This window comes from Pinus tabuliformis, chromosome 2_1 (assembly GCF_031772625.1).
Source record: "Pinus tabuliformis cultivar Carrire ecotype Pingquan chromosome 2_1, CPIR1, whole genome shotgun sequence".
In the NCBI taxonomy this organism is placed as follows: domain Eukaryota; kingdom Viridiplantae; phylum Streptophyta; class Pinopsida; order Pinales; family Pinaceae; genus Pinus; species Pinus tabuliformis.
The window spans coordinates 538714844-538742189 of record NC_142299.1 but is presented as its reverse complement, the minus strand read 5'-3'; the positions used below and the strand labels follow the sequence as shown (position 1 = coordinate 538742189).

Below are 27346 nucleotides of genomic sequence, written 5' to 3'. Positions count from 1 at the left end.
CCTTTGCTCCTTTTTTAGAAGCTTTGTCATACATTAGAGCTATTAGCTTTCATTGTTTCCCTGCAATACCCCTTAATTCAAGTTCCTTTCCTTCCGTAGAAAATTTGTTGAAAAGTTCTTGAAAATTAAAAGCTATTGTACCCAAAGATTGTAGCCATTGGACTCCTAGTACAACATCAACACCTCCCATTGGAATGGAAAGCATTGGGCTAGTCAATACATATTCTCCCATGGATAGCTTTATATTATGGCACCTTCCAAAGCAATTTATTGTTCCTCCATTTGCAATCATCACTTGACACTCTCGTGCTGGATATAGGAAGCAATTCAATTATTTTGCAACCCTACAACGAATAAAATTGTGGGTGCTTCCTGAATCAATCAACACTATTACCTTTTTCTTCTTGATTTGTCCTTCTATCTTGATGGTTTGAGGAGTGGTAATTCCCGCCAATGCATTACAAGATATGGTCGATTTATTTGTTCTTCATCTAGGCTTTGTTCCTGGAGTATATCTTCTCTTTTGACCTTTCTTGCTCCTTTTCTTCTTCCTCTTCACAATCTATGTAGAATAATTTCTTCTCACACACTTATGACCTTTAGTGTATTTGCTATCACAACTGTAACAAAGCCCTTTTGCTCTTTTTTCTTCCAATTTTGTGGTGTCAACCTTATAGGTTGTGGAAGACTAGGGGCAACAACACTTCTGTCTTTATAGTTGTGAGTGGTATGCTTCCTGGTTGCCATAATTTTGCTTTCCATTTTTCTTGCTAACCTGAATGCCTTCTCTAATGAACCAGGTTCCCAAAGGCGAACATCATGTTGGATATTATCCTTTAAAGACCCTATGAACACATCAATCCTATGCTCCTTTGGAATATCTTTTACCCTTATGTTCAATTTTTGGAACTCCTCAATGTGCTCCATTACTGAACCCTTTTGTTTGAGACTTATCAATTGGCTAAAAAAAGTGTTGCTTTTTGTATCTTCATAATGTGCTATCAATTCTTCCGTAAAAATTGCCCAAGTGATAAATTTTTTACGAGAGCAAAGCCATTGATACCATACAAACTAATTTGGTTCCAAATATATAGTTTCCATACGTACCTTTTGTGTGTTTTGTACATTATTGAGATCGAAGAACTGCTCCATCTATAATATCCATGTGGCGGGATCCTTGCCATCAAACTTCCTCATATCGATTTTTGGAATATGGTGGGTCTTCGATCCAACATTAGAATCTATGGGATCATGATTAACATTAATTTTGTTCACATCATGAGTTTCCTTTACAACCTTTTCACCATTAGTAAGTATCTCTTGTAGAAAATTTGTCAAATCTGTCTTCAAATCTGCCATGTCTGTCTTCAAATCTGTCTTCAAATTTTCCATGTCTTTCTTCAAATCTGTCTTCAAATCTATCTTCAAATCGTCCATCTTAGCTTCCACGCCATTTATCTTAGCTTCCACGCCATTTATCTTAGATTCCACGCCATTTATCTTAGATTCCACGCCACTTATCTTAGCTTCTGTTAGCTTTTGTGAGCGTGACATGTGTTGCACTTGTTCTTGTAATTTTGATATATCATGTAGCATTTTTCCTCTTCTTCATGAGTCATGCTAGAGCTTTCAGGTTCCTTACTAGGTGTTTGCATTTTCTTTCCTCGGGGCATCAGTTACCAATAATAATGCTTTACTATGTCCTTTGAATTCTGTTAAACCAAGCTTACACAAAAATTAAAAAAAAAACTACACACCTTTTTTTTCACTTTATAGAAGCCTGATATTGAATCTGATGTATCTCTGTAATTTCGGATCATCCAGTTCTGAAATTGTGACCTGTAGTAGCCTTCTGTGTCCTCTTTCCAATGCCACAAGTCTGACCCAAATTGGATTCTCCAAGGAAGAGTTATGTGAAATCTCCCACAGCGACTTGCTTTTAGACTAATTCAGTAGAGCTAATTTGTACGACGTGCCATGAGTCACTGTTTCAACCTTTGAATCTTAAACACACATATAAGAAACTACAGCCCATCCTCTTTCTGTACGTTCTTATGAAATTTCAATCTAATCCCCAGAGAGAAAGTTATGACGATTTTCCCCAGGTCACCTGTTTTGAATGTAATTCAGGAGTCTGCAAAAAGACCAACTTCCTCAGATCATATCTCCGAAAATATCGCGTGAAAAGCTCTAAAATTAGGACCCAAGGTTAAGCACGATTTCTTCTCAAATGGGTTTTTTTTGCGACTTCTGAAACGTCACAGAAAAAAATTTATAGCTAAAATGCCACGATGACCTGTTTGGAGCAGCGAAACCCTAGAATCCAAAGCTCTGATACCAAATGTTATGAAACCAGCTCACAAAAAGATAGAAAAGAGAGATCCACGCCTTAGAATTCAGCCTTTTTGAGGGGGAAACCTCCTTTACATTACATAAATGAACAATTCTTGGATGATACAAATGACAAAACCTCTTTTCTATATATAGGAGTCTAAGGAGTCACAATATAATCCAGCCGACCTAACAATAATAATATAAAGCCACAAAAATAACAATAGAGGGATTCTATGGGGCACAGAAATAACAACAAGGGGGTAATAGGGGCACAACAATATAAATAAGGGGTATAACTACAATAGTAATGGGGTAATCACTAGTATTATAGGGACCCAACAGAGATGCTCCTGGTGTTATAAACCCTGAGAAATGCATTGCAACAGTTCCAAAACTGACAGAGATAATAGAGCTTAGGATTGTTGTTTTCCTATCAAAGTAAGTAGAAATATTCCTAAAAAAGATGTAAGAGTGATGAATCTTCCCACTACTTCTGTTGCTTTAGTATGCTATAATAATATGCTCTAAGAGTTCTGATGAGTTGAAGGGATGGGGGAGTGTTAGAGCATATGAAATTAGAAGACAATGATAGTTTTATTGGTAACGACTATGCCATCCAAATTCTCAGCACTGATCATAACTTTGTAATACAGTTTAATTTGTCTATCATCCTTACTAATCCGCTCAAAATCGAAGGGCTTCTCATATTTTTCCTAGTGGCTTCCCACTCATCCTCCGATATTGCTTGAATGCTGTGGGAAAATTTAGCGTCATGGATTTTTTTGTAAATGTCTTTAAACAAATGTCGTATTTCTTCCTCTACCTGCTTGTGGTTAGCGACCTCCTATTGGAATTTATCAAACTTGAGGGCCTACATTCTCAATAACATTGTCATATCCCCTTTGTCACCCCCACACATCTCAGAGAAGCCTAAATTTCCACTAGAATTGGAGGCACTCTTAGCGGTTTCATGGTGCTAGTATTGGGTTGTTCCCATGGAGGCTGTGAGGGCCTCCTGCAACTGTAGTTCGTAGGCATAACCGAGGTCACTATTGGGTATTTGGGCTACTGAAAGGGATTCTCAGTTCAAATCCAGATGAAGATCCAACCTATTATGTTAAGATTGATGTGTTAAGGAAGGCCGCAAGCTTGGAAACTGTAAGGTATTATTATATGTAACTTTGTTGATATTCATTGCAGCAGTGGGTATGAATATTGAATAATATAATGAAAATCTGAGCATTAATTGTTGAATAGACCATTGTGAATGAGTGATAGTGGTGACAAGAATATTTTTACCTCTTAGTATGAATAGTGCTCCGCAACCATAACCTCTTATTCTCATTGTTACCAAATGTTAATAACTATCAAGACTTTGGTCAAAGGTTATAGTTTCACTTGATGGTGTAAATAGACCTACCAACACCCATTTCTGCCCTCGGTTCGTGCTTGAAGATTTTTTCTCAAAGAAGAGTGGATTAACTAGTACTCTTGAAACATAAGGTGGAGTTGCAATAAACCTTTTTTGAAGTTTTTAAATTTCTAAGATTGACAATTTATTAGAATTCTTGAGAATTCTAATTGTTTCAATTGCTAAAATCACAATTAAATTCAACAAATACACTCTCACAGATATTCAAACCTCTACAAGATGCACAAGAATAGATTGATTTTTTGCAAGTTTAATCTCAACTATAGAAAGAGGAGCTATAACAGAAAAGACATCCTTCTGAACTTGTTTTTGTTCAGAATAATTACCTACTTGAACTTGAAATAGGATCCTATCAATAGCCAACAAGCCATCAAGTTAGTAAAGTTGAGGTTAATTTAGATCAAGTGTTCATTTCATAAGCATATTTGAATACAGGTGTGGAAATCCAGCTTGCACTTCCCAAGCCAATCATCAAACCTTGGGAATAGATTGTCCATAACAAGCACAAAACCAGACTTGGATACGATGAGGAGGTTTCCTTTCACATTCTAAATAAATCAAAGCCCATCCAGTTTCGAAATGTTGGATTTGTTCATGATAGTTCACCTTCAACTATTTTAGATTATACTCCTCCACAATCACAACCAAAAGTTGTTAAATGCCAACACTATGACCAAGTTGGCCATATGAAAGATCATTGTTTTGTTCTTCATCCATGTGAGCACTGTCATAAAACCACTCATTCTTCAAACAAATGCTTCAAAAACAAGCCTCTTGCAAGAAAAAGATTCATCTTGGATGGATCACTTCTTGGAACTGGGCTTCAACAGCTAAGAAGACATTTTAGTCATATGTCAAAACTTGTTGTAGAGTATTGAACAATATTGCAGTTGAGTTTTATCCATCATATGAAATTAGAGCATATGAAATTAGAAGACAATGATAGTTTTATTGGTAATGACTATCCCATCCAAATTCTCAGCACTAATCATACCTTTGTAATACATTTTAAACTGTCTGTCATCCTTACTAATCTGCTTGACATCGAAGGGCTTCTCATAGTTTTCCCTAGTGGCTTCCCACTCATCCTTCGACGTTGCTTGAATGCTGCTGGAAAATTTAGCGTCATGGATTTTTTGTAAATGTATTCAAAGAAACACCATATTTCTTCCTCTGCTTGCTTGTGGTTAGTGACCTCCTGTTGGAATTTATCAAACTCGAGTGCCTGCATTCTCAATAACATTGTCATCTTCCCTTCGTCACCACCACCCATATCAGAGCATCCTAAATTTCCACTAGAATTGGAGGCACTCTTAGCAGTTTCATGACACTAGTATTGGGTTGTTCCCATGGAGGCTGTAAGGGCCTCATGCAACTGTAGTTTGTAGGCATAACCGAGGTCACTATTGGCTATTTAGGTTGCTGAAAATTCTCTGTATTGGATGGACTTTGTATCGATGTCCAAATTTGCCATCCTTTTCCAAGAAAAAATGATTGTGAGGAGATTAGATAAATTTGAAATTGATTATGGTGAGGTGATTGAATAAATTGTAAGTTCAAATCTAGATGAAGATCCAACTATTATGTGAAGGCTAATGTGTTAAGTAAGGCTGTAAGCTTAGAAAATATAAGGTATTATTATATGTAGCTTTATTGATATTCATTGCAGCAATGGGTATGAATATTGAATAATATAATGAAAATACGAGCATTAATAGTTGAGTAGACCATTGTGAGTGAGCGACAGTGGTGACAAGAATATTTTTACCTCTTAGTATGAATAGTGCTCCACAACCATAATTTGGGTGTTACCTCTTATTCTCATTGTTATCGAATGTTAATAACTATCAAGACTTTGGTTAAAGGTTACAGTTTCAATTGATGGTGTAAATAGACCTGCCAACACCCATTTCTACCCTTGGTTCATGCTTGAATATTTTTGCTCAAAGAAGAGTGGATTAACTAGTACTCTTGAAACATAAGGTGGAGTTGCAATACACTTTTTTGAAGTTTTAAATTGCTAAGATTGATAATTTATTAGAATTATTGCGAATTCTAATTGTTTCAACTGCTAAAAGCACAATTAAAGTCAACAAATACACTCTCACATATATTCAAACCTCTCTGCAAAATGCGCAAGAATAGATTGGTTTTTTGCAAGTTGCATCTCAGCTATAGCAAGAAGAGTTACAATAGAAAAGACATCCTTTTGAACTTTTTTTTGTTCAGAATAATTCCCTACTTGAAATTGAAACAGGATCCTATCAACAGCCAGCAAGCCATAAAGTCAGTAAAGTTGAGATTAATTTAGATCAAGTTTTCATTTCATAAGCATATTTGAATACAGGTGTGGAAATCCATCCTGCACTTCCCAAGCCAATCAACATACCTTGGGAAGAGCTTGTCCATAACAAGCACAAAACTAGACTTGGATATGATAAGGAGGTTTCCTTTCACATTCTAGATAACTCAAAGCCCATCCAGTTTCAAAGTGCTAGATTTGTTCATGAAAGTTCACCTTCAATTGTTTTAGATTATGCTCCTCCACATTCACAACCAAAAGTTGTTAAATTCCAACACTGTGACCAAGTTGGCCATATGAAATATCACTATTTTGTTCTTCATCCATGTGAGCACTGTCATAAAACCACTCATTCTTCAAACAGATGCTTCAAAAACAAGCCTCTTGCAAGAAAAAAGATTCATCTTGGATGGATCACTTCTTGGAAATGGGCTTCAACAGCCAAGAAGACATTTTAGTCATATGTCAGAATTTGTTCTAGAGTATTGAACAATCTTGCAGTTGAGTTTTATCCATCATCTCACCTTGTACCTGAAAGGGGGAAAGTGATGGTTGTCTACAAGTTTCACAGCCACATCAAGCAAGCTTGAGCCACAACCTGCCATACCAGATTCAGAGTTGTAACCAGAGACAAAGATGCACTTGAGCATGCCTTCAATTGGTGATGCCTCTTCAAAGAATTGGGGACACTTCCTCTAGTACAAGACTTCAACTTATTTCCAGTTTTGGAAGAGATCCAGTAATTGCATTAATAATTCCAGAGTTGGTGGTCATCCTTAAATCACTGCAGGTTGTAAACCTCCCTTTTTCAGGTTGAAGGTATCCCTCTCCAAAGCATTAGGGACACTTCCTCTTGTAGAAGTTTTCAACTTCTTGCTAGACTTGGAAGAGTTCTGGGAACAACACTAAGCATTCTAGTGCTGGTGGTCATCCTTAAATCACCTACTTATACCAACGTTTCAGAGAGCACATTCCGCCTAGTGCTGCCATGGATTTTTGCACATTTTGTATCACATCTCTCTTCTTGGTCTCATACATACCCCTTCAGATTAGGGGGGGGGATGTTGGACACCTAATCTCCTATGGGTAGGTGTGGAATATCAACAACCATTGGAGTCCAAGAGACAACTTGGAATTTGAATCCAAGGGTCACACCAATGTACTATATTTATGTATCATTGTGAATAATAGATGTAACTCAATGTTTATCATTCATATTCTACCTTCGCCTTGTATGTGTTTAACATCTCATAATATATCCATCAATTCTATAATACCAAGCTCTCGGAGATTGTTTGAGTTCATATGGGGCCTTCTTTAATATGGATACTGGTGCAAATACTTCATCATAATCTTCTCCCTCTTTCTTGGATAATCATCTAAACATGAATATTTCCTTGTATTTGTCAAAGCTCCCATCTGTTGCATGCTTGATCTTGTAAATCCACTTTGAGGTTACCATAGACTTTCCTTTAGGTCTTAGAACAATTTCCCAAGCATCATTTTTTATAATATATTGGTATTCCTCCATCATTGCATCCTTCCACACTTCTGAAGTACTCTCTTCCTCAAAGTTGGAAGGTTCGAAGACAATCACGTTAGTCATTAAAGATACATAACCATAATACCTCTTATGTCTCTTAGATTCTTTGAAGGTGCCTTGTGGAGCCACATGTCCTTGTACATCTTACAAAGTATATTTTAGCGAAGCTTGCCTTTTTATATTTTTGGGAACAACCACAGGATCCAATAGTTCACAAGGTCCTTCTGGCATACCTTCATGATCTTGACGATGTTTGGAGGAGGAGGGAGGAATTGTATCTTATTTTTTAGGAGCTAGATGCTTCTTCTCTTCATATTTAGTGTCTGGTTGTTCTTATCTAGATTTGCAATAAGCTGTATCTTTATCAAAAAGTCACGTCTCTACTTACAACCACATATCACCACCTTGGAACATAGATCCTATAGGATTTTGATGATTCATTGTACCCAAAAAAAATTTCCTTCTTACCAGAAAGATCTAATTTGTTTCTCTTATCCTTGGGTACATGTATGAACGTTAAACAACAAATAATTGTCATATGATCAACCTGTGGTTTCTGACTTGTGAATGCTTCTTCAAGATTCTTACCTTCCAAAAGCCTATCAGGACTTCTACTTAGGATGTAGACATTTATCTTGGAAATTTTTCCGCGCAAGAAAATTCGTACATCTTGATCATGAATCATCGTCTTCATGGACTCTTCAATATCTTGTTCTTTCTTCTGAATACATTCTATTAAGGATTGATTTTTATTTACATCAACAACTGCCTATTGTTGTTGTGGAACAACATGATCTTGGGGTTGTATTTGAATATGTTCCATTGCCTCTTTGATTTTGTTTTTAGCGTTGCTCTCTAATATTCATAAAGAAAAAAATACAACTTTCTAATTCAAAGGGAATGGAATACCAATTCAACTAAAATAAAAAGAAAAACATAGCCACACTAGGTTAAGATGAAAAAATTCATGAATGGAGAATAAAAACCCACCACTTATGTTCTATAATTTATGTACTGAAGATTATATAGATTCGCTTGAATATTATTCTTCGCACTTATAGGAATAAAAATCAACAAAAACATGGAAGTGGTGAGAGTGTCACACCAACCAATATGTGGTTGATGATATTTTCAAAATAGGTACAAGTGAGGTGCGAGGCGAATTGTTTTGTTATGTTTTCTCTTCATGGATCGGTGGTGTATTATGGGGATAGATGCATTTGAATTAGAAGATCTAATAGAAAAAAAACCACCTTGACAACTCAAAATGGAGAAACACAATTTTAGGTTTCTTAATAGTTGTGAATACTAATTAAATAGATATAGTATTTTAGAATGGGAGAAACATGGTTTTAGGTCTCTTAATAGTTGTATAGTTATATTAATTAATTAAATATAATTATATTAATTAAATAAATATGTTATTCAATAGATTAAATACATATTTGATGAAAGGTGTATTGTAAAGTTTTGTGATTTTTATTTATTTATTAATGATTAATTTAATTTAATTTTTTTTTTTTTTTTTAATTTAATATAGTTAATTCTTACTTTAGTTTTACCTTTTATTTAATAATAATATCTCTCATTTACCTCAACTATTATATTTTTTCCTAGAATCTCATTAGGTAGTCATTATCTTGTTAAATAAAAATTGAATGTCTAATAAATATCAATGTATTTATAAAAATATAAAAATAATTGATATATAAATTTTGTTTTATAATGAAGAGCCTCAGTTAAATATGGCCTAGGTGACTTTTCACGAGAGATCAATAGGATTTTATAAATAGGCGCAAGGGTTTGTTAGGTTTTCTCTTCATGGGTTGGGAGTGTATTTTTCACAAGATTGAATAGAAAAATCCATCATGACAATTGAAAAATAAATTGCGAGAAACATGGTTTTACATTTCTTAATTGTCGTAAAACATGGTGTGATGTTTATTAGTTTCTAAATAGACGTGAATAATCGACTAATTGAATAAATATATTAACGAATTAATAATAAATATATTAGAGATTAAAGAGTATAATTATATCAATTAAATAACATATAAAGAGTATAATTTTATTAATTAAATAAATATGTTATTTAATAAAATCCTAGAACTTGGCACTTAATTTCTACGAAAGTATTTATTATTGCATAGCTAGGTTCATAACACAATAAATAAGTGGAAGAAAAATATAACCAATCTCAATAATAATGACGTAATAGACCCTTCTCAGTCAAATTTCTTTGTTAACTTTCACAACTTTCTTGGGCTCTCATCTAGGAAAAATGGCCCAACTATGGAAATGAATACAATTATTATTTTTGATCCGACTTATCAAGCCCTTGTTGGTTGATCTATATCTCCTTGTTGATCTCTTCCTCAAACCTGGTGCACTCAGTGAGACACCTCTCTCAATATTGTGTTTTTGTATGGTGTGTCCTTCTCCTCTCCTTACCATTTCTTTTATAACTTTACATTATGATAAATCGCTAACCCTAATTTCTGAAGTGATGTATGATCGAATTTAGATATTTCCTCATTTGAGACCAATGGTTGAGATTAAAACATAATCACTATAGTAATTAATTTACTTTTCCTGGAAGTACTTTAGTTCAATAGGAAAACATAATAATTGTGTGCTTTTCCTAAATCTAACTTAGGCTAAGTGACAAATGAAACTTTCTCACTCTATATCGAGTTTTCTAAGGTGATATTGGGTGAATTTTCCATAAGTACCTACAAAAAATACAAACATCAACACTCCCTCTTAGTGAGGGAGGTACTTTTTTCACCTAGAATTGCTTTCTGCTAGTTCCCTATAATACTAGTGTACTCCCCCATTATTATTGTCATTGTAGACCTTATTGGTATTGTTGTGCCCATGTTGCCCCCATGCTATTATTATTTTTCCCCATAGAATCCCACTATTGTTATTTTTGTGCCCTTACATTTTTATTGTTATGTTGGCTCTAATTATATTGTGACCCCTTAGACTCCTATATATAGAAAGGAGGTTTTGTCATTTGAATCATTGAAGAATTATTAATTTATGTAATGTAAAGGATATTTCCCCCTCAAAGAGGCTAATTTTGATGTCATTGATCTATCTCTTCTTCTATTTTGTGAGCTGGTTGCATAGCATTTGATATGAGAGCTTTGGATTCTAGGGTTTCGTTGCTTCAAACAGGTCCTCATGGAATTTTCGCTATAACATTTTTTATACGTAGTTTTAGAAGCATAAAAAAAACCCATTTGAGAAAAAATCATGATGAATGTCGTATTGTAATTTTAGATCTTGTATCGCTATAGTTTAGGGGATATGATCCAAGGAATTTAGGGTTTCTGCAGGCTGCCAACTTCCATCACAAACATGTGACCTTGGGAAAATCATCATAAATTTCTCTGTGAACATCGGATTCAAATTTCATAAATTGTGATAGAAAGAGGATGGAATTTATATTGTTGGGTATCGTTTTTAGATCCAAAGGTCAAACCAGTGACATGTGGAACTTTATACAAGTTCTCTCTACTGAACAAGTATATAATCAGGTCATTCTGGGAGATTGGGCATAACGCTTTCATTGAGAATCCAATATTGATCAGAATTGTGGTGTTGGAAAGAGTACTCGAAGGGATTCTATAGAACGAAATTTCAGGCTTGTAGAACCACAATTACAGAGATACAACAGATTCAATATCAAGCTCCTACAAAGAGAAACGACTAGGTGTGTGTTTTTTTAAAATTTTCATAAGTTTTGTTTGAAAAAATAATTTGAAGTGATTCAAAGGGCATAGTGAAGAATAATAATCGTTAATTGATGTCCCAAAGAAATAAAATGGAAACACTTAGTAAGCAACCCGAAATTTATACTATGATGCATGAAGAAGAAGAATATCAAAATTACGAGACCAAGTGCAATAATTTTCGCTCTCACAAAGAGTAACCAAAATTGAAATGGAAGCTAAGATGGATGGTTTTAAGAATAAATTAGAATCAGACATGGAATTGTTGAAGAATGGCATGAAAGCTCATATGGATGACATGAAAGATAATATGGAAGATTTTAAGAATGGTTTAAAAGGAAACATGGAAGCTTTCAAGGAAGGTTTGAAAAGGTTGCTACAAGAAATACTTCCTAATGGTGAAAAGGTATTAGATGAAACTCATGATTAGAAAAAAATAAACGCTAATCATGATTTCATAGACTCTAACATTAGATTGAAGACCCACCATGTTCCAAAGATCGATATGAGTAAGTTTGATGGCAAGGATACTGTAACATGGATATTACAAATGGAGCAATATTTTGATCTCCATAATGTGGAAAACAAACAAAAGGTACAAATTGCAACTTTATATTTGGAAGCCAATTAGTTTGTATGGTATCGATGGCTTTTGTCTCGTAAAAAGATTGTCACTTGGTCAAATTTTACGGAGGAAATGATAGCACATTATGAGGATACAATACAACAACTTCTTTAGTCAATTGATAAATCTCAAACAAAAGGGTTTAATGGTGGAGAACATTGAGGACTTCCAAAAATTGAATATAAGGGTAAATGATATTATAGAGGAGCATAGGATTGATGTGTCCATAGGGGTTTTAAAGGATAACATCCAACATGAGGTTCGCCTTTGGGAACTTGATTCATTGGAAAAGGAATTTAGGTTGGGAATAAAAATTGAAAGAAAAATTATGGCAATGACGAATCCTACCACTTACAACTATAAAGATGGAAGTGTTGCTACCCCTAGCCTTTCACAACTTACAGGGCTGACACCACAACAATTGCAATAAAAAAGAGAAAAAGGGATTTGTTATAGTTTTGATAACAAATACACTAAAGGTCATAAGTGTGTCGAGAATAAATTATTTTACATAGATTGTGAAGAGGAGAAAGAAAAGGAACAAGAAACGTCAAAATAATTAGCAGGAATTACCATATCTTGTAATGCATTAGCAGGAATTACCACTCCTCAAACTCTCAAGATAGAAGGAGATACCAAGAAGAAAAAGATAATATTGTTGATTGATTCAGGTAGTACCCATAATTTTATTCATTGTAAGATAGCCAAGGAATTGAATTGCTTCTTATATCTAGCACCAAAGTGTCAAGTGATGGCTACAAATGGAGAAACCATAAATGGCTGGTGCTGATGTTGTACTAGGAGTCCAATGGCTACAATATTTGGGTACAAAAGCTTATAATTTTCAAGAAATTTTCTTTAATTTTTTTTGGGATGGAAAGGAAGTTGAATTAAGGGGTATCACAGGGAAACTGGGAAAGATAATAAGGTTTAATGTCATGACAAAGATTCTAAATAAAGAACAATGAGGCATAATTGTACAATTATGTTCACTAGAGGTTCCCACATCGAAATCATCTATTTCTCAAGATCTTCAAAAAGTCATAGACAATCATTAAAAAGTATTTGAGACTCCCAAAGGCCTCCCAACTATTCTTGATCATGGCCATGCTATTCATTTGATTCCCAGAAGTGTTCATCCGAGCATCAGGATGGTATAATTAACCGTAGTCAAAGTTCTTTCTCTACTCCAGTAGTATTGGTGCACAAGAAGGATGGATCATGGGGTCTGTGTCTAGATTATAGGGATCTCAACAAGCTCACTATCAAAGATAAATTTCCCATTCAAATCATTGATGAATTATTGGATGAATTACATGGAGCAATTTACTTCACCAAGTTGGATCTTCATTCAGGATATCCTTAAATCAGAATATAGATTGAAAACAACATTCCAAAAACGGAATTTAGAACTCATGAGGGTCATTATGAATTCTTGGTCATGCCTTTTGGCCTTACCAATGCACCTTTTACATTTCAAGGTTTGATGAGTTCCATTTTCAAACCCTTAGAAAATTTGTGTTAGTATTTTTTGATGATATACTAATCTACACAAAGCCTTGGAAGGATCATGTTCAACATGTTGATAGGGTGCTCAAACTATTGGAGGAGAAACAATTATATGCAAAAACCTCCAAATGTTTCTTTGGAGTATAGGAGGTGCAATATTTGGGTCGTATTGTATCTCATGAAGGTGTTAAAGTAGACCCTAGAAAAATTAAAGCCACTAAGGAATGGATAATTCCCACATCCATAAAGCATCTGCGAGGATTTCTTGGGTTGACGAGGTATTATTGCAAGTTTGTTAAGAACTATGGGAGAATAGCACCACCTCTAAGAACATTAGTAAAGAAAGATGCATTTTTCTTGGACTCCAGAATAAAACAATGTAAACTTTGAAACGGGAACTATAAACTCAAAACAAGAACTCTGCCCAATTTTGAACATGTTTTAAAAATGGTAGTGAGAATGAATTTTTGTGCAAAAATTGTACAAAAAACAACCTGAAAATGAAAAGTGCTAATAATGGAATGATGGATTTTTTTTTTTTTAGGGTCAATTTCCAACATTTTAAAAAAATGACAGTAAAACCAAATTTTTATGTGCAAAAATTGTGCAAAAAACACCCTCAAAATGAAAAATGTTGATGTTGGAAAAAGTTTTTTTTTGGGTAAATTTTCAACATTTTGAAATAACGGTGTAAAAGATTTTGTAATGACTCCAAAAAACATTAAAATTTCAAAAAAATAATGAAAACATAAAAAATTAAAAATAAAAACAATGAAAAAACACAAAAAAAAATACCAAAACGTAAATAAAAATATATATTAAAAAAAACATAAAATTAAAAAAAAAGAATCAATCACAAAAATGCAAAAAAAAAAAAAAACAAAATTAACCTACAAAATATAAGAATTAAAAAAATTTAAAAAAATTAAAGAAATAAATAATAAGAAAAAACATATTTTCAAATATATACATATATATTTTTAATGTGGTAAACCATAAAAAAATTTGGAAAAAAAAAATTAAAAATACCATAAAATTAAGTAAAAATAGGAAATTTTAAAAAAGAATTAAAAAAAACTAATAAAATAAAATAAAATAAAAAACAAACTAGATTAAAAAAAATAGAAAAATAACAAAAAGAATGAAAAAAATATTAAAAAACTACAAAAATTAAGATTAAAAACATTTTCAGAGAACCCTAAAAACAAAAATATGTTGAAATTAAAAATAAAATAAAAACAAAAAAAATTAAAATTTAAAAAAAATTCATATTTTCAAATTAAAAATAAAATCAAAAAAATTTAAAATAAAAAAATATATATTTTGATTAAAAAAAAAATTTAAAAAAGGTAAAGATATTTTTTTTATATTTTTTAAAATAACATTTAAAATATTTAATATATATATATATATATATATATATATATATATATATTGACTTTAATGGTTAATTTGCTTTGAAAGGCGGCAAAACAGCTGCCGCGTACTTGTTACACAGTAATTCATTTGTTACCCATTATTTCTTGTCACTCAGGCTTTCTTATTACACAGAGAGGGTTTTGCTCTTTGATACAGCAGGTCCATGAAGATGCTTTGATGTTGCGGAAATAACTGGACCGCCCTTTGGAGGATTTGTTTCGCTGAATCCATGCTTGGAGGTGCTTTGAAACTGCTGGACTTGTCTGGACCGCCTTTTGATGTCAGAGATACCACCAATTTGCCGGGATAGAATTTGCTCTGTTCATTGTGCTGCTCTGTACAAGCGTTTAGGACCAATGCCTGCTCCTCGTCCTTCCACTAAATCCACGGCAAATGAAATACCAACCGCCTTCTGGATGAACTAAAGAAGGAGTGAGCATAAAAGTTTCTGCGCCACTGTTTGGGGGTGCGAAATTGGGCTAATGCTACAGCAAAGCCTCGGAGCTCAAACCAAAAGCATTGGTCTCAGATACAATTGAGATTCTGAGACATTATCAGAACGTTACCTCCTACAGTTTTGCAGATTGTATTTGCGCCACAGAACAAGAAAGGTAGAGAATACAGCCGCTCATCATCAGGAGAGAACTGAGAACATGAATCTTTGGATATGTACCAAAACACCATGCATTCCTTGATAGGGTCATCAAACTCCACCACTGTAACAGGGAAATGCTGGTACACCCTTTCATTCAATATTTTGTGGGGTGCATCTGCCTTCAAAAGAAGTGCTTCTGACACTACCTTTGATGCACACACATTATCCAAGTCATCGCAAGAAAGAACATCTTTCAGTTTGGGAGTGGTCATGTTTGGAAAACGTATCAGTTTGCAAAGGTTACTGCCCAAGATTTCTCTCCTTTGTTCATGATGAACCCTTCCTGTAAATAGAACAGCTTGGATTGTTGTCTACTTATCTTCAGAAATTCACACTCTGGCATATGCATCTGCTGAGGTCTGAGCTTCCAGTGCTACTGATAGGGACTGAGCTTCCAGAGCATCAATCTTTTCTGTATTGATTGCCTACCAATGGAGCCTGGTGCGAGTGAAGGCAAACTGAATCAGTAACAGTCGATCAGGGATTGGAGGACACCTGAGAATAGCCTGTTGCAGAGCCCAATGTTACTAGTTCAGGTGCAGATCCCCAATGCATCAGAGTGAACAGATTTTCTGAGAGTGAAGGTCTTAAGAAGATTATGGGATGATGCAGAGAGATTCTTCAGAATTGACTGAAAGGGTTCTTTGGCTACGGGCTGAGCCAAGATTGGCTTCCAGATCGGCTTGTGAATTCAGTTGCCTCAGGATATGATAGAAGGAAATTTTCCGAAACTTGGCCAGCATGGATCTAATTTTCTTGAGAATGAGGACTAAATGGATCTGCGAAGGATTGTTCATCGCTTGAATGATAAGTCTGGAGTCTCCGAAGACCGTCAGAGACTGAATGTTCCGATTAAGAGCCAGAGAAAGCCCCTGCCACAAAGCCAGAGCCTCAGCTCTGTTGTTTGATTCGAATCCCAGACCCCAATGATACCTGAGCAATGTAGAGCCATCGGGATTCAGAAGAACTCCACCCCCACCCGCAGCCCCAGGGTTGCCTTTAGAGGCCCCGTCGAAGAATAGACAGTGGTCATCCAGAGCAGAACGCCACTTTAGAAACTCCTGTTCTTCCAGGCGAATTTCCCACATAGCATGGCAAGAGGCCGGAGAAATAGGATTGGTTTGTTTATTTGGAACAATATCTTTCAGCCAAAGCTCCTCCTCACTGTCCAGAATCGCTTCATTCCTTAAAGCCGGTATAGCATCCAAAGTCTCTCCCAATAGAGCTTTAATTTTGGAGATAACGTTGTTTGAAGTGCAGGTTTCACCCCTGAATAATCTGTTGTTCCTTTCCAACCATAACTTCCAGCAGGTGAATTTAGGGATCCACATCCAAGCAGTCTTAAGCAGGTTTTTTTTATTGAGGCAGAACGAAGATAGCTTGGCCCACTTGTGAAGCAGTTTTGGCATATTTCTTGGCAGCTCAACCTTGTCAGCCCTTGATCTCAGAACCCCCTTCCAAACTGCTTTGGCAAAAGGGCACAACAACAACAGGTGATCAGCTGTTTCTTCCTCTGACATACACAAAGGGCATCTGGATGGCCCTTCCATTCCACGTTTTCTCAGGTTATCTCCTGTGAGAATACTGTTGTGAGCTAACGTCCAGCAGAAGAAGTCTACTTTTGGGAGCGAAGGGAAGCCCCAAATAAAATTCCATTGCGTTGGGTCAGGAGGGACATTAGGAACAACAATCAAACTTTTGTAACCTTCAGCAACCGAGAAAGAACCAGAATGGGAGCCCCACCCTCTTTTGTCCTTGGCTGTTGCTGACATGGGGGATTTTCCTTGGAGTTTGTCTAATAGTAATGAAGCTTCAGTTTGCAGACGATGTGGAACCTCTCCCAGATTCCAGCTGTCCCACCGTCTACCAGAGTCCTCCGTCCAGGTGGATATGTCCCAAAGGGTTTCCATATTGTTGGACTGTAGCCAAAATTTAATATTTGCAAGGCCTTCTATATGGTTCAATGGCTGATCTCCTAGAATCTGGTCTTCCCAAATTCTGATTTTTTTCCCATTACCTGGGATCCAGTAGAGATTGGGACTGAAATGCTCCAGAGCAGCGATACAAAGCTTGAAAATTGGGGAACCTTTGGTGGTTTTTGGCGGATGATCCAAACATCTCAAACGCTGACCTTGAAAATATTTCTTCCACAGGACTTTCTTGCTCCAGCTTATTTTCCCAGCCACAATATTCCACAGGATTTTAGAGCCTAGAGCGAGATTTTGTGCAGCCAAATCTCTCATTTGCAGACCTCCTTCCAGGATTGGCCTCTTAATGGCTCTCTTGATGCCTTCAAAATCTTTAACCACTGCATCTTAGGAGCGGATTTCTGATACATTTTTGAATTGCTTGCGAGCTTCGGCATGCTTGTGGAAAAAACTAGTATTTTTGTCGCCGGCCTGTAACCATAAGTTTCTCGATTTTTGCCTCCAATACTCCTCTTCGTCCCTACTAGCTTTATGGAGGGCTTTTTGCAACTCAACTTCTTTTTGGAGCAGACTTTGGGTAATAGCAGAATCCTCCATTGATGATTGGAGGGCAGCAAGGTTTTCTAAAGACTCTTTTCTCTTGGCAGCTGGAGTTTTCAGAGTTTTAGCCCACTCCTTGAGCCTTCTCTTAAGAGCCCGCAACTTTTCTTCCCACACAAAGAAAGGGGATCCCAGGATTTTCCGGTTCCAGACTTCAGAAACCACCTCATTGAAACCCTCTTGCTGAATCCACAAAGGGCTAAATCTAAAGGGAATGGGGCCAAGAAAACCATCCATGGAGAGCTCGAGACTAATGGGTTTATGATCGGAAGTGCAGTTAGGAAGAATTTTGGATGAGGCCATTAGACCACTAGTAAGAAAGGAGGCTTGGACGAGGAATCTGTCCAAACGAGCAGCTATATGGCTGGGACCTAATCTTTTGTTAGACCAAGTGTATTTCCCAGCTGATGGTTTGATATCCTCAAGATCCCAGCCAATCATTATATCTTCTACCCATTCTCTAGCTGGATCCCTTACAGGAGAACCACCTTTTTTCTCTTCAGCGGCTAGAGTAACGTTCAGATCCCCTGCAATAATGATGTTTTCTAGATTGTGCAATAAAAGAAAAGACTGAAGCGAGTCCCAGCAATTTTTTTTCTCCGCTGGAGAGACCAGAGCATAAAGGTTGAACATACTTACTTGTTGACCAGAGTCTTTGTGGAGGAGCTGAGTGAAAATCTAGTGTTGGCAATTTTCTTCTTGAATCAAGTCATATTTTGAGCTGTCCCAGAAGGAGGCAATCCCACCAGAGGCGCCTCTAGCACTGACAGCTCTACCAGGGCCTTTGCGCCAGAATGTTTTGCTGGAGTGGAGGAGGAGAGTGTCCTCCAGTTTTGTCTCCTAGATGAGAAGGATTTCAGGCAAATGCAACCTCACAATGTCTTTCAGGGCATCTTCTTTCAGCCTGCTACCTAATCCTCTGCAATTCCAGGAGACATATTTCATTATTTACTGGGTTGGGAAGGAGTGGCTCCTTTTGGAGCCCTGTTGTGCTTGCGCCCAGATCTGGTGTTCATCATTCCTTTGAGAGTTTTCTGGGAGCCTTGGAGAACATCCAGATAAGTTTTCTCCTCTCTGTTTCTTCTTGGATTTCCGGCCCCTGGTCGATTTGATAGGAGAAATTTGTGAGCTGTCTGATTCGGAGTCTCTTTCTTCTGATTCTTCCCCTGAGTCAGATGCAAGACTAATGTGCTCGTCGTTGCCTGCGTTTTCCCCTTGATCTACCTCTGTTAGGGGGACATTTGTTTCTTCTTCGGTTTCTTTCCCTTTCTTCGACTGATCTTCAGTTTCTTCATGGTTCTCTGAGGCATCCACCTTTTCCCCTGAGGAGGGGCCTTCATTTGAGACTGGTTTGGTCTTGTCATTGGTCTGGGGATTCCCCCTTGGTCCTGTTTTCTTCTGCTCGTTTGGCTTTGAGACTACCTTGCCCTTTTTTATTTCTTTCCATCCTTCTTCTTCCACTTTGTCCCCTGATGGTGCTTTGGGGCAGTTTTGTTGAAAGTGACCATGCTCATGGCAGATTCTGCACTTAAAAGGCAGTTGCTCGTAGTCTAGCTTCTGGAAGTGGTGCCAATCTCCAACTGTAAGTTTGATGGCTTCCGGCAGACCAGCTTCCAAGTCAACTTCCACGCAGATTCTGGCGTAGGTGTATTGGCCCTTGTTATCAGCTTTGTCGATGAATCTGCCCAGTCCGTTTCCTATCTTTTGCAGGGATTGGAAGCTCCAGCAGTGTATTGGCAGGTTGGGTAGCCGAACCCAAACAGGGACCTCCTTTGGGACATCGACTGAAGGGTCGAAGTCGGGGGTCCATTTGTTCAGAAAGAGACCTTGGTTTCCCATGAAATATGGACCGTTTCTGAACACCAGATCTCGGTCTTCCTTGGTAGTGAATTCGAAGATGAAAAAACCTCTACCGACCGCATAACAGATCACGTTGTTGGGCAGCAGGGGCCTCCAGTTTCGTTGAACCCATTCATCAGTCGATTTTGTTGTTGGCCAACGACCCATAAATTGCCCCACTAAACCTCTGTCAGCCAAGGCAAGGGCGATTTTGATCGGTTGATCTTCCGGCAAAGCAATTTCTGGGATTTCATCAAGCTTTTTGATGAACTTCGGGACTTCGGGATGTGGTCGTTTTTTTCCCTTCTGCGATAGCAGGCTACGGAAGGCTTCTGCTGTTGATGATGGAGGGGTGGGAGAGGGCTCCGCACCCCCTGGTGCACCCATGGCGGCGGGCAGTCCTGGCAGCGATCGCTGACCTAGACGGAAGCTCGCAGATCAGAGCGCGCGCGTTTTTAAAAAAACAATTTTATCAGCCACCGCCCCCATGAGTCGCTCGGCGGTGACTATTTGATTATGAGAATTAGATAACCACCACCTGGCCACCTCCACAGGTGGCTGAGTGGTGGCTATCCGATTCCGAGAATTGGATAGCCACCGCCCAACCGCCCATGGGGGTGGTCGGGAAGTGGCTATTTGATTCTCGGAATCAGATAACCACCACCTGGCCACCCCCACAGGCAGTTGAGTGGTAGCTATCCGATTTTGAAAATTGGATAGCCACCGCCCAACTGCTTGTGGGGGTGGTCGGGAAGTGGCTATTCGATTATCGGAATCAAATAGCCACTGCCCGACCGCTCGTGGGGGAAATGGACGATAAAAGTGTTTTTTTTAAATAAAAAAATGTTTTTTTAAATATAATAAACATATTTAACAAAATTTATTTTTTATTTAAAAAAGAAATTTAATCGGCCACCACCCCCATGAGTGGCCGAGCGGTGGCTATTTGATTCCGAGAATCGAATAGCCACTTCTCGGCTACCCCCATGGGCGGTTGGGTGGTGGCTATCTGATTCTTGGAATTGGATAGCCACCACTCAGCCACCTATGGGGGTGGTTGTGTGGTAGTTATCTAATTCTTAGAATCATATAGCGACCACTCAGCCGCCTGTTGGCTATCTGATTTTGAGAATCAGATAACCACCACCTGGCCACCCCCACAGACGGCTGAGTGGTGGCTATCTGATTCTGAGATTTGGATAGCCACCGCCCGACTGCCCATGGGGGTGGCTACTCGATTCATGGAATCAAATAGCCACCGCCCGGCCGCTCGTGGGGGCGGTGGCTGATAAAAGTGTTTTTTTAAATAAAAATAAATTTGTTTTTTTTTAATACAATAAACATATTTAACAATTTTTTTTTCATTATTTAAAAAAAAAAATTTTGTCCACCACCGCCCCCACGAGCGCCCGGGAGGTGGCTATTTGATTTTGATAATCAAATAGCCACTTCCCAACCACCCCCACAGGCGGTTGGGTGGTGGCTATCTGATTCCAGGAATCGGATAACCACAACTCAGCTGCCTGTGGGGGTGGCTGGGTGGTGGTTATCTGATTCTCAGAATTGGATAGGCACCGCTCGGCTGCCCCCATGTGCGGCTAAGTAGTGGCTATCCAATTCTGAGAATCAAATAACCACCACCCGACCACCCCCACAGGCGGCTGAGTGGTGGTTATCTGATTCCTAGAATCGGATAGCCACCGCCCAATCGCTCGTGGGGGTGGCCGGGAAGTGGCTATTCGATTCTCGGAATCAAATAGCCACCACCTAGCTGCTCGTGGGGGCGGAAACCGATAAAAGTGTTTTTTTAAATAAAAAATAAATTTTGGTTTTTTTTTTAAATAAAATAAACATATTTAAAAAAAAATATTTTTTATTTAAAAAAACAATTTTATCGACCACCACCCCCACGAGTGGCCGGGTGGTGGCTATATGATTCCGAGAATCAAATAGCCACTTCCCAGCCACCGCCACGGGTAGTTTGGTGGTGGCTATCTGATTCTCAGAATCGGATAGCCACCACTCAGCCGCCTGTGGGGGTGGTGGTTATCGGATTCTCGGAATTGGATAGCCACTATTCGACTGCCCGGTGGCTATCCGATTATGAGAATCAGATAACCACCACCTGGCCACACCCACAGGTGGCTCAGTGGTGGCTATCTAATTCCGAGAATCAGATAGCTACCACCCAACCGCCCATGGGGGTGGCCAGGAAGTGGCTATTCGATTCTCAGAATCAAATAGCCACTGCCCGGCCACTCGTGGGGGTGGTGACTGATAAAAGTATTTTTTTAAAATAAAAAATAAATTTTGTTTTTTTAAATACAATAAACTTATTTAACAAAATTTATTTTTTATATAAAAAAAATAATTTTATCGGCCACCGCCCCCACAAGCGGCCGGGCGGTGGCTATTTGATTTCGAGAATCGAATAGCCACTTCCCGACAACCCCCACGGGCGGTTGGGCGGTGGCTATCTGATTCCGAGAATCAGATAACAACCCAGTGGCTATCCGATTCTGAGAATCAGATAACCACCACCTGGCCACCCCCATAGGCGGTTGAGTGGTGGCTATTCGATTCTGAGAATCGGATAGCCACCTCCCAACCGCCCGTGGGGGTGGCCAGGAAGTGGCTATTCGATTCTCGGAATCAAATAGCCACCGCCCAGCCACTCGTGGCAGCGGTGGCCGATAAAAGTGTTTTTCTAAATAAAAAATAAATTTCATTTTTTTTAAAATACAATAAACATATTTAACAAAATTTATTTTTTATTTAAAAAAAACACTTTTATCGGCCACTGCCCCCACGAGCGGCCGGGCGGTGACTGTTTGATTCCGAGAATTGAATAGCCACTTCCCGTCCACCCCCACGGGCGGTTGGGCATTGGCTATCCGATTCTCAGAATCAGATAGCCACCAATTAGCTGCCTGTGGGGGTGGTCGGGTGGTGGTTATTTAATTCTCAGAATTGGATAGCCACTGCTCGGCCGCTCGTGGCTATATGATTCTAAGAATCGAATATCCACCTCAAGGGCGGTCGGGGGGTGGTTATCTAATTCCTAGAATCGGATAGCGATCGCCTGACCGCCGGTGGGGGTGGTTATCCGATTCTCAGAATCGAATAGCCATCACTCAACTTCCCATGGGGGTGGCTATCTGATTCTCGGAATCAAATAGCCATCGCCAGGATGCCCATGGGGGTGGCTATCCAATTCTCGGAATCGAATAGCCATCACCCGGTTGCCCATGGGGGTGGCTATTCGATTCCCAGAATCAGATAGCCACTACCCAGCCACCCATGGGGGTTGTTAGGACCTGCGGTCCGTGTGAAGGGCAGGGCGACTCCACCGTGTGCAAGACGTGTGAAATATGAAATGAAACGAACATTGGATGAGTTTATAAGGTGTTGGGCGAGTTGAGGGGGCGGTCCCATGAGTTGGGTGGGCCGACCTTCCTCCTGGGCGAGACAACACATTGTAAACGAGTTGGATTGGGCGTTTGGTGTGGGTCGGCCAGGTGACATAACCTGCCACTCGCCCATATATATTGGAGGGCGTTTGAAGGCAAACGACCATTATTCGATCAACACGAGTTTGAACAAGGAGCTCTCCAGTGTGTGGATGAGCCCGCACGACGGGCGGAACTCGGGTGTAAAACTCGCTCAAGAAAGTCATTCGGAAAAGTTATTCAGAAAAGTCGTTCAAAAAAGTTGTTTAGGTAGAACTCGGGCGAGGTTGTTGGGGAGGAAACTCGGGCGAGGTCGTTTGGGCGAGCCGGGTGAGGTCGTTGGGCGAGCCGGGTGAAGTCGTTCAGGCGAGCCGGGTGAGGTCGTTCGGGCGACCCGGGTGAAGTCGTGTGGCGACCCGGGTGAGGTCGTTCGAGCGACCCGGGTGAAGTCGTGTGGCGACTTGGGTGAGGTCGTGTGGGCGAACCGGGTGATGTTGTGTGGCGACCCGGGTGAAGTCGTGTGGCGACTCAGGTGAACGAGTTGGGTGAACGGTTGGACGTGCGGATGGGTGGCCGGGCGTGGGCGCGCTGTGCATGCCGAAATGAAGAATCATGCGGACGGGCGACTTGGGTAGGGCGCGCCGTGCACGACAAAACGGTGGAAACCGTGAAGTGTTGAGATTGTGAACAAGGTGTGACTCGTGCGGAGGCGCCCATTTGTGGTGACTTGGTTACAACAAGGCGCGCCCAAGTTGGGCAAACAACTCGATCGTGCGACGAGGTGAACGAAGGGTTGGTGAGTCATGCGGTGATCGTGCGAAGGCACCAACGAGCTAGGAAACCAAGTTTTCCGAAGTTGAAAATTGGCTAAGTGTAAATTTGGGTTTTCCCAAGATTTAACTTGTACTTTGTAAAAGTGAAGATTATAAATATTGATTCAAGCAGACTCATATTGTAGGGAGTTGCCCCTCCCTTTATACTGTTGTGCATTTCTCTTGTATAATGCTGTTTATGTGAATGTTATGGGCTTTCACTTGTATAAAGGACAAAGATAATACTTAGTAACGAAAAATAAAACTAAGTATGGAATGTTAGGCGTAGTCTACAATTGTAAGTATTGGTGAAAAGAAAATGATTTGTAGTCCCGCAGCTCGCTATAAGCGGTTGAAAGACTACCACAGGTGTAGGGGCGTGACAGTTGGTATCAGAGCAGGCTGATGACCGGGTTGATGATGAAGTGCTGATCCCACTGCACTATCGTGACATGTGGTATCAGAGCCGGTCCAAGTTTTGCAAGAAACTTGGTGAACTGAATTAAGGAGTTGATTCTACAAAGACCAAAGACTTGGAAGGAAGTTCAAGTTTTGCAGGGACAGGTGGAATATCAGGGTGATTCAGGTGAATGGTGAAACATGTTTAGCAGAGGTGAAGCTTTGTGCTTGGGCCAAGCTAAATGACAAGGCATGACAAGTTTAGAAGAATGCAAAGGGAAGCTCTTACTTACCTTATACATGTTGAAGCGGATGAAAGAAGAGAATCCCTGGATTTGAGGGAAACTTGAAGTCTTGGAAAAGAATGTTGAAGACGAACTTCTTCAACTTGGTTGGACAATGGAGCAGGATGGAGTTGCAGATTGTGCTAACAAGGAAGAGGAAGCCGTGATGATTGAGGATGTTGCAAATGTGACAATGATGGAGGATGAAATTGAGATTGATCAAGTTGGACCAGGATCGTGCAGTTTGCAGACATGGGTGAATGAGGATACTCATATGGAGGAACCTCATGATGATGATGTAAGTATTGATACTTGTGTTTCACTTGAGAATTTGGTAGATGGACCATATGCAGGGAAGGGAAAAATCAGTTTGTCGATGTAGAGAAGGATCTTACCATGGATGTCTATGATGAGACCTTGTATGGAGGAGCAAGGATTGTCGATTGTTGCAGGACTTGTTGGGGTTGTTTGTGACTTTATGGTAGAAGGTGCAAAGGCCGATGACTAGGGAGGAACATGATGATCATTGCAAAGGATTGGGTCATGCTTTAGCCATATAGAGAATTGGCTAAGTGCCCGACATGGCTCATGGGTAGATTGAAGAGGGCACACACTTGAGGTATGATGATACTTGGGTGGAATTCTCATGGCCGAGACTAAGAGGCAAGTCTTGGTGGAACCTTTAGTGGGGGAGCTATGATGGAAGGGACTCATGATGATGATGATATGGTTGGGTGACCGAGCTCACTAGATCGAAGATTGCAAACTTGGATGAGGATGACCGATTGTTGTGATGGGTCTACTTGGTTGGACTACATGGGAAACTTAGTCATGGACATCAGGTTGAAGACATGGAGCATGGTAGTCTTATGTAAGGACATTGTGCAGGAGCATTTGTAGAGGTGTCACTTATGGGCACCCAATGAGGAGTGCCAAGGCAGGGATGTTGTGCAGGTGGATTTGCTGGTGTGACATGGAGATGTTTTACTTATGAACTGATGGAGAGGTTGTGCGATTTTTTAGAAGAAGGCCATGGAATTTGATGGACCTGTGAGTAGGATATGGAGCATTCCTACTACATGCAGAGATGAGGCATCTTGCAGAGAACTTTGGGCTGAGACTTGTATGCTTGTTGAGATGTTGGTTGGAGATGACTCATGGAGCTCATGATGACATGAGGTTGTGACTTTTAGGGACTTCATATATGGTGGACTTGGAGGATCTGATGCATTGGGGATCTGAGGTCAGAGGCTTTGATGCAGGATGGGGTGCATACTTCCGAGTACATGTATGGGTGTGGCTTGGAAGAGTGACTTGATGTGGAGGATTAATATGAGACACTTTGAAGTGATGGAGTTACAACGATGATGATGCCTTGGTGGTAACACTTGGGCATGGGTTGAGCCGAGACTTAACAACTTTTGACACATGGGAGATGGGACAGGTATATACTTGTTTCTATGGCTGACTTGAGGGATGGACATTACAGATATGATGGAGGTTGCTTCATGGACCTAGATGTGGTACATCGAGAGTTGGAGTTTGATGAGATGATCTCTTCACTTTGAGATGGATGTTTTTCATATGGATGATGACGTTGGGGTAGATGTGGCTGATTTCATGCAACAAATTAGTACCAGACATCATGGACAACATGTTGCAGATGAGATGAGGACTACTTCATGAACCTGAGCATGGCTTACTTATATGGAGATGGATTCTTGATAGAGTTGAGGGTGTGATGGAATGTTCTGAGAAACAATTGATGATGGCATGAGGATGTTCACTCTCATGGTTTGGATGTGACAGTTGGATTAGCTACCCAACTAGTTCAAACATGGGGACGCGTAGTGTGCAGAGATGTGTTAGCATTTGTTGGAGTATCATGGCAATAGTTCACACGAGGACAATACATGATGAGGTCAACACGATATGTTGCAGGAAGCATGTAGCTTGAGATGGAGGGGCCAACCTTCCATGATGGGGAGCAGCATGTGGAGATTGTGATAGGGTGGTTGATGATCATGGATTGAGATGATTTCCGATGTATGAAATACCGATGGGGTGTATACCTTGGTATGGTGATCTTGGTGACAGATGGTTGCTGGGATGAGATATTGTCGAGGATGACAATGACTTCCAGTGGGGGAGGATGTTAGGACCTACAGTCTGTGCGACGGGAAAGGCGACTCCATAGTGTAAAGAACGTGTGAAATACGAAATGAAACGAACCTTGGACGAGTTTATAAGGTGTTGGGCGAGTTGAGGGGGCGGTCCCATGAGTTAGGTGGGACGACATTCCTCCTGGGTGAGACAACACATTGTAAATGAGTCGGCTTGGGCATATGGTGTGGGTTGGCCAGGTGACATAACCCGCCACCTGCCTGTATATATTAGAGGGCGTTTGAAGGCAAACGACCATCATTCAATCAACATGAGTTTGAACAAGGAGTTCTACAATGCGTGGATGAGCCCG

At 39.5% G+C, this 27346-nt stretch overlaps 1 protein-coding gene and 2 pseudogenes across 1 annotated transcript; all 3 read right to left on the bottom strand.

Moving 5' to 3' along the window:
- Nucleotides 1-2909: 2909 nt before the first annotated feature.
- On the bottom strand, nt 2910-3764 carry LOC149201403 (uncharacterized; annotated as a pseudogene).
- A 931-nt stretch (nt 3765-4695) lies between these two features.
- On the bottom strand, nt 4696-5240 carry LOC149201402 (uncharacterized; annotated as a pseudogene).
- A 10189-nt stretch (nt 5241-15429) lies between these two features.
- Nucleotides 15430-15771, bottom strand: LOC149201401 (BTB/POZ domain-containing protein POB1-like). Its single transcript, XM_089401266.1, has one exon. It carries the CDS (start codon nt 15769-15771, stop codon nt 15430-15432), a length of 342 nt encoding a protein of 113 aa, XP_089257392.1.
- Between the last annotated feature and the right edge of the window lie 11575 nt (nt 15772-27346).